Source organism: Solanum stenotomum, chromosome 6 (assembly GCF_019186545.1).
Source record: "Solanum stenotomum isolate F172 chromosome 6, ASM1918654v1, whole genome shotgun sequence".
Classification (NCBI taxonomy): domain Eukaryota; kingdom Viridiplantae; phylum Streptophyta; class Magnoliopsida; order Solanales; family Solanaceae; genus Solanum; species Solanum stenotomum.
This window is the reverse complement of record NC_064287.1, coordinates 450,684-459,666: the sequence shown is the minus strand read 5'-3', so window position 1 is coordinate 459,666 and position 8,983 is coordinate 450,684. Positions and strand designations below refer to the sequence as shown.

Genomic DNA, 8,983 nt, shown 5'->3' with positions numbered 1-8,983 from the left:
CCATAGGTTGACCTACAGTCTGTGGGTCCCCTTCCGTGGCCCACACTTAGAACTTTTCATCAGGTAGTGGAACTCAAAATATCTGATCTCATCGACGGATGTGCAGGACAGCCCGTGGGTCGACCTACGCTCCGTCACTGGCCTCCGTGGTTCCACACTTAGTCAGACTTCCATGATGATCATTCCATGCCTACCCACGACGGACCGTGACTGGACCTACGATCCGTAGGTCACCTCCGTGGGTGGCTCCTTCTACAGAATTTCAGTTGTCATCTCTCTCGACCTCGTCCAAGCCTATTTCCTGCAAATATAACACAATAAATATTAATTCTAATACAAAATGGCCCTAGACACACACAACTCTTAAGTGAACTGTATTAAAAATACCGTACACTTACGGTATATCAACACCCTCAACTTAAACTCGTTGTTTGTCCTTAAGCGACGCACTAAACTCGAAACGACACTTGTGTAGAAGCAGACATCCAAACTTAAGCAATCACGACTATTTCAATCCATTCTACTTTCTCAGTGCAAATCTTTTCTCTTAGACTCAACAAGCTAACTCATGCAGATTAAGATATGACAAAGATCGACCAATAGATACCACAACATATACTTTTTTCACAATCACCAAGGTACCAATGTTCCGACAATGTCACTAGTGCCCTCACTTCAAACGAAATCCTTTTCACACAGAAGATATGATTTTCGAGTTTTAGGATTCATTCAACACTCACGCTCACAAGTGATTTCAAGTACAGATAGTGCTCAATACCATAGGCGTGCCCTTATTTTCACTGCTTAGACTCTCCAAACTAGTTGCTAGGATCACTATAGGACTTTCTTAGCTTGTAACGTAGGCTCAGGGTCAGGTGTGGTACATTTGGGTACTTTTTAGTGACTTTCTTCCCTCCTTGACATTACATTGGCTTCTTACCTCTTCCTTGACCTATTTTTGGCATCTGCCCATTTTACTCTCTTTCCTTTAACTCTTTGCAACGTGGATGCGACTTTTGACTTTTTGACTCTTATTTCTCACTTTATTCTTTTTCTTTCACTTTATTTTTCTTTTTCTTATTTTGCACAAAGTCACATCCTCTTTCTTTCTTTTTCTCTTTTCAACACTAAACTCTTTTCATACCTTTTTTTTTCATTTGGTTTCCTCTTTCATAGCCACACTCAACTTATGCATTTTGCATTAGTTGAGGTGCACAATGTCCGATGTTGGACCAGGGCCAAGATCAAGGTAGCTTTTGGCTTAGCCATCCTCAACTTAGACTTTTGGCCTAAGTCAAGGTGCACATGTCTAAGGAGGGATCGGGGCCAAGACAATATTTTAAGGGAAGGTGAGTTAGGTGAATCAAAATAAATGGTCTATTTAAGGCTCAAATATTTGGATCAAAGGGAATTATTGACTTCATTTGGTTAAATCACTTTAGGCTGAAGTGGACTAAATTGAACAAGGGCCTATGATCACTTCCCAACTTCTAGCCTCGATCATCTTAGCAGGACCAACGGGGCAAGTTCTAGATTGACACAAACTGTCTGAACATTCAACTATTGTAACATACTCTTGACACATTGTTTCATTATCAGATTATCAAATTACCAGTTCAAGTTTTTAGCTTAAGTCATGAGGTCAAATATGTTCTTATCGTGTCACATTTAGATCCAACACATTCAACTTATCAAGACTATAGATCTAGCATAATTCAACATTTTTGGACAGAGATAATTTTTTATCATGCTTTCATTTTTCTACACTTACTCCTACACATACATTCCTAAACATGGCAGTTCAACATAAATTAAAACAATCTCTTAGGGAGAAAGAACACAGGCAAGAAATCCCCAAGAGAGGATTATGAGTTGGGTTACTCAGACTTCACTCTATCAATCACAATCCATTTACCCCACCCCCAGCAAAATAGAGCGCGATTGTCCCCAATGCACAAAAAGTAAGATAGAAAGGATTGGGTGAAGCAAACTTGTGGTGCATAGGTGCTGAAGACCTCTCAACAAGCGGGTGAGTTCGGTTTCCCAAAACCCGCTAGATAAAAAATCGGGTCACTCTCAGTAGTGCTCGCATCAACCGTCTCAACACCCTTAGTAGTGCTAACATCAACCCTCACCACACCATCTGTGGTGCTCATGCTGCTAGAGCCACCAACACCAATATCCCTAGCCCTCTGCTGCCGCAACTCCTCATCAATGATGGATGCTCTCTGGGCCGCTTCAATCTCCTGGTACTCCCTCTTGTGAGCTTTCCCAGCCTCAGTGTCATCAAAAGTCTGACTAGAGCGGGGGCTATTCCCAGCATGACAGAAAGAAACATGCGGCATCATATCCCCTCTGAATAATGCATCTAACACCGTATTATCAATTGGTGCTGTGGTGGATGACTTAGGCTCAGTCTTTGGTGGAGATAAGAGGGCATCAAGATCATCCTGGAGACTGGATAACTCCATCTGGAAAGTAGAAACATTAATAGTGGGGGCTGGTCGCTCTAAGATGCGTAACTTAAATACATCAAGGCGCTGGTGAACGGCTTGAACCTTATGGTCCATATTTACTCCATCTGCTCTTCAAACTCTGCTATCGATCTCTACATCCATGGCTTCACATATTGGAGAAGTGTGGCCATCTGAGCCTCCAACTTCTGTACACGATCTACGGGCACGACAATAGACCCTGAGGAGGGGGTGGCTCTTGAGGAGCTAGGGGACTGACTAGCAGCCTAAGAATGGGAACCCGGGGCATTCTCAGTAGTAGCTGGAGGGGTAGGCTCCTCACCCTGCATCTGCTCGACATCTGCTACCAAGTTCGCTCCCATTGGTGGCACCTCAACCTGCGACTCTCTGCGAGGTGCAACAACATTGGCCTCATCCCGAATCAAACCGATATCTAAAGTCTTGGTTGCCTGCTGCAGGTTATCACAGTGCCAAACCGTTACTCCGGCATCCCTGCACAACTGGAAAATGAGGCATGTGAAGGGTAAGGTGGTGGTTGACTTGAAGGCCCTCTCGTGTATCTCCGCAATCAGTATGCAGGCAAAGTTCATCTCCAACCCTGCAACTAAGGTTGCAACCATAACTGCGCGGTGTTATTATTAGTTCTGGAATGTTGTTTTGATTACTCGATTGAATAAGATTGTGTGTCTTTGCACATTGTTCAGAAAGGGAAAGATTAAGTCTTGAATTAACTTTTGATTGAATTGAAGCAAGTGATTTCTAAACCTTTTAAAACTAGTAGAATCGTTTATTTCCCTTCACTGTGTGTGTTGGGGAGTAATGTGTGTTGGGGAGTAATGTGAATGACGTGATGTGTTCAATTATTTTACTTGATTTATCTTAATGAATAAAAGTGGGATTAATGAAAGAGGCAATGTGTTGATCATAATTATTTGTGAATTGCCTTGTTGTGGACCTTAAATGTATTGATTAATGAAATGCTTTGATAGCATTGTAGTGGAATTTAATTGTTTGAGTTATTGTCTCTTTATTATGGTATGAAATTTATTATTTGCATTGATTTCCTTATTTCCTGATGAGATAGGTGATTATCATGCCGACGAGAAATGGTTCCAGCAAGAGATATGATATAAAACCGAAGGGAAACAAATCCAGCTAGCGATATGATATAAAATCCTAGGGAACTGGTTTTGGCTACTGATATTATACTTAAGGGAGATGGTTTGAGCAAGTTATATGATAAAAATTAAGTGACATGGTTCCAGCTAGTGATATAATGTAAAGGCAAAGGAAAAATAGTTCCGACTAGTGATATTGTAGCGAAAAGAAAAGGTTTAGGATAGAGTTTGATCTACTGGATACTTGTAATAGATCTACTTAATACTTGCGAATTACTTACTTGGTACGTGTGATTGGCATACTTGAAACTTATTGGTTGTTGAACTGTGATAATTGGACTATGATTGTTAAGCCTTGGGAATTATGTATTGTAAAATTGTTAGGTTGGACTAATTTATGCAGGTTGTAATTTGAGGTGTTTCGGTTTGGATGAAAGGAGTACTCATATTCTAGAATAATTTCGCTTTATTTAGTAGTTTCTTGTCGTGTATAATGTTGTTCGGTACTCACTCCTTGCTTCTAAACTTATGTAGGTTTCGAGCCTAGATCCGTGTGATTGCTCTTCTTCTTCTCCCTCCTCCGTGGCTCAACAAGGATACCTAGAGGTAGTTTCTTGTCATCCTAGGGGACCCTCTTCTTCCTTTATGTTTATGCTTTCTTCTATTTGAGAAATAAAGACTTTTGGAACATGTAATTATCTTTCAATTCTATTTTAATACATTTGTGAATTGAACACGTGACAACAAGGTTTTGGGTTATATTAGAATGACTACGTTTTTTGCTCCTTTATTTATCTTGTCTTCCTTTCCGCATTTCTTAGAATCTTTTGGGTTTGAGGCTGACTTGTAGTAGTGGGATAGACGATGCAATCTCTTCCATTTTTGAGTCGTGAGACTAATTTATTCTTAATTTTGTTATGTAATTCTAGAAACTACCAATACCTACTCTTAAGATCTTATTAAGGTGGTTCTTAATTCAGTTTTATCTGGTTTGTGAGTTCTTAAGATGCTATTGTCGAGAAAGGAATTTGTTGCTACCTTGTTATTGAATATAGTCATGTCTCTTAACCCTTCTCGGAGATCTAAGGTTTGGAAATGTACGTATTGAGAGCCTTGTCTCTCTGTTATCAAGGGTTTTCTCTTTAATACTCCCTTTGTCCCTAATTACTTGTCCACTTTTGAATTGGTACACCTATTAAGAAGACAATAATTGATATAGTGAGTTTATCATTTTACCCCTATTAATTATGAAGTGAATGAATTAAAAACTTAAGATTTTCAAGAAATTCTACATTTTTCAAAGTAATAAATTGAGGGTATAATAGTTGATTTTTTTTTGTCTTTTCTTGATTTGTCAAAATGGACAAGTAATTAGGGACAACTAAAAAAGGAAAAGTGGACAGGTAATTTGATACAGACGGAGTATAACTCTAGGACATTTTTAGGAAGAGGCAACCCTTTTCAAACATGGACTAAGAAGAGAAGGAGTAAAAATTATTGGGGCCATTGTGGTGTGCTGCTATGATGGACAAGGGACCACTAGAGCTATAGCAGTCAAGGGACTGCGATAGTGGTCAAAGACAGTCCTTTCCTGGATAATCCTATGTAAGTGAAATATTTTTTTCCGCCAAGGCGGGTCGATCCTAGCTTTACTTGACTAGATAGACCCAATTTTAGACTCAAGAAATTTACTGCGGGTATTTCTTAAAATGAAAGGATGGATCATTACATTTAAACGGGTTTAACTAAACAAGACATAAACTCAATAAAAATGAAGTTCTTTCTTCCCCTATCATATAAAGAGATAGACATTAGTTAGAAAGAATCAAAGATATATATATATATATATATATATATATGGATCCCAATATGGTTAATATTTATCATACTGACTATAAAACGAGATTTTTTCATCAGAGTAATAAATGTACATATTCATTTGATTAAAATTTAGTAAGACATCTTCAAATAATTTCTCTTCATCTTGAGTATTTTTCTTAAAATGAATAAAATATATCTTTTCATTTTAACACTATTGTAAACACAACATTTTGATAAGTGTTTTGTGCAATTATTTCAGGTTGACGTCTCAAAACTAATATAGAAATATGTATAATTTGAATCGAGTGACAGGTTGGTGAGTATCGAACATTAAGAAAAACATACTTAAGCAAGATTTACTTTCAAATATATTTGAAAGCAACATAATTTTTAAACTAAATATGGTTTATCCAAAATGAAAGAAAATAATAATGTGATTCGACAAGCGATGTAACTTCTTCAATCATACATACATTACCATTTAAGATTTAAAAAATACTTGTGGTTTTTAAATTAAACATAAAAATTGAATATTTTTAAGCATATTAATTTATATTTCAATATTCCTAACCAATATATAAATGTTCCCTTATTTCAATATTTAATCATGTACATCCTTGAATTAAAATATACTTTTAATTTTTAAAAATAACTCGATATAGGAAATGAGTAAACAAATACATTTGCAATAACTTTATGACCATTCCCTATATACACTACTTAAATTTAAGAGAAAAGGGTCTGAAAAATACTCCAACTTTGGCCGAAATTGCTGTTATGATACCAAACTTTATGGAACACCATTTACCCCCTGCACTATTTAATAGTGTATTTTAAAGGTATATATGTGCCCACGTGGACACATTACTATTTAAAATGATGCAATATTTATGATGTCCACGTAAGCACATAGATACCTTTAAAATACACTATTTAATAGTATAGGGGGTAAAAGGTCCTTTCCAAAGTTTGGTATCGTAACAACAATTTGGACCAAAGTTGGAGTATTTTTGAGATCCTTTTCCCTAAATTTAAAGAACATTAATATTTTTCCTAATAAGATGGTCAACATAATACCAGAGCCATAAGCAAATATATTTTAAGATAATTCTATCTAACTTTTATTTAATATCCCCTGATTTAGTGTTTTTCCAAAATAGTTCTTGCTAGCAATAAACAAAATTCTATTTCAAACTTTAAAATTATACATAATTAAATTTTCTCTATAAATAGGAGTCAATCCTAGGAAAGAAAATCCCAACTACTACTGCTACTACAACAAAACCATTTGAACCCTCACATCCAAACAAACACATTTCTCCTCCCCTTTAGCCATGACTAGAAACAATGTGAACTATGCTTTCATTGAAGATGATAGTAAAAGAAAAATCTCATATAATAAAAGACTGAAAGGGATCTTGAAAAAATCTGATGAACTGAAAACACTTTGTGATGTTGAAGTGCCTACAGTCATATACGACCTTTACATAAATGAACCATATACATTTCCAAATAATGATTTTGTATGCAACACTTTTATAAGGTTTAAAGAGTTGCCGACATTGGATATATCTAAAAACATGGTGACAAGAGAAGAGTTCACCATGCAAAGGATCAAGAAGTTGGAGGAACAACTTCAAAAGGTAAGAAAGGAAAATAGGGTCAAGGAAATGACAAATGAAATGTATGAGGTGTTCGAGAGAAAAACTGTTTCTGTTGACATAAACCCTTCCTATCTCAACGAACTACGTTGTGTAATCAAGAAGAATCTCAAACAAGTATGTGAACTAATGATAAAAGAGGCTAATGGAGAGGGTTCTACATCGAATGCCCCTCAACCCATTGTTGAACCAATGGTACCCAGTAGGAACAACTCTGAAGGACCGACGACTCCTTCTCCTCTATTGTTTTCACAAATGTTTCCTCCAATGGTTCCACAATTTTTTTCTCCAATGGCTCAACACATGGCTGTTCGAAAAACACCTGGACTGACCTATCCAATGCCGTCAACAATAATGGATTCTCTGATTCCTTCACCAACGATGGATTCTCTAATGCCTTCACCAATGATTGATTCTCCGATGCCTTCATTAGTGATGGCTCCTCCAATGTATTCTCCAGTGTCTCCTACAATGAACCAGCAAATGGAACTTTCAATGGATATCCCTTCAATTGGTATATCAACGTCAATGAGTAACAATCAGAATTCCTTTGTTGACTTACCAGATAGTCGTACAATTTCTAGGTTTCTCAACTGGAAGGGTGATGTTGTAATGACTTTATAGGATGATCCTTTTTTTAAGTTTCCCTTCGTCCTCCTTTGAAGTGTCCTTCTGTCGTATTCCTTGATTTGTTTCAAAGTTTGTAGTTTCATTCACTTATTAAATCGATGGTCAATTATTTTAATTTTTATTAGATATTGATTTATTTATTTTTCATTTATTACTATTATTATTGAAATGTTGTTGTTAGTATAATTTTCTAAAATGACCTCTCACACTTCATAATTTAACAAACCAATTTACATATAGGGTAAAATTTTATTTTTAAACTTTCTGGTGTAAAGTAGTGACACTTCTAATATTACAATTGAATTAAAAAAATATAATTAATTGTCTTATTTAATATACCTATATTTTTTAAAAAATATTGTGCTAGTAAAAGATTAATTAATTTTGTAGCTTTTGTATGTTAAAAACTTCGAATGTTCTATTTTGACTTAATTTTTAGAATTGATGTTTGCACTCCCAAAACAGAGAATTGGATCATCACATTTATATTTTGGCTCCATTTTTCTCATTTTTTTCCCTTCGTTAAGTAGAGAAATTCTTCCTATGTTCAAAGTCTATTGGACAAAATAAATGTATCCCCTACATTAGGAATATAATTTTCTGTGTTTATTTATCAATTGGAAGACACAAATATTCAGATAAGAAATAAAAAATAAGGCAAGAGAGATCATAATATATTAATAGGTAAGAACTGAACTACGACGGTTAATAATACACAAAATTTAATATAAAAATTGAGATTTAAAAATATCCTAAGGTTACTGAAACATGTCAGTGAATGTTTTAAGCTTGTTGAAATATTTTTTTAAGATGTTCATTTGACTCGAATAGGCATGTTTATGTTGTGATAATTTTTCTCGTTTGGCCATGTACTGTTAATTTTTAACAACGGATGGTCTGTATATCTATTTTTGGTTATGCATATTCGTGCGTTATAGTATGTCTTTTAGGTTTTATTTATACTTAGATCTTTCTCAATAGTTGTCTTTATTGTAAAATCGGATGACTTGTGCAATTAATGATTTGCTAGAGACAAAGTCAATGTAAGATACTATGGATAGTTTGGTTGATAACAGGTGACTGATATGATCCAAATAAATTAGGTCAATTTTAAAATGATCCATGATATTGAGTGTTAATGTTTTCATTAAGTTGTTGTCAGTCCTATAGAGTTTAATGCGTCAAGTTGGTATTGATAGTTGTTGTCTGTTTGGTTGACATTTTCCACGAGTGGTGACTGTTTGTCTTCACCTTTTCATTTGTTGTACCCCAAAAGTCC

At 35.6% G+C, this 8,983-nt stretch overlaps 1 protein-coding gene across 1 annotated transcript; it reads left to right on the top strand.

Moving 5' to 3' along the window:
- Positions 1-6,747: 6,747 nt before the first annotated feature.
- Positions 6,748-7,698, top strand: LOC125867166 (agamous-like MADS-box protein AGL80). Its single transcript, XM_049547595.1, has one exon. It carries the CDS (start codon positions 6,748-6,750, stop codon positions 7,696-7,698), a length of 951 nt encoding a protein of 316 aa, XP_049403552.1.
- Positions 7,699-8,983: the final 1,285 nt, after the last annotated feature.

Excerpts from the sequence above, each read along its gene's own strand:
- LOC125867166 (XM_049547595.1), top strand. The coding sequence starts at position 6,748 with ATGACTAGAAACAATGTGAACTATGCTTTCATTGAAGATGATAGTAAA.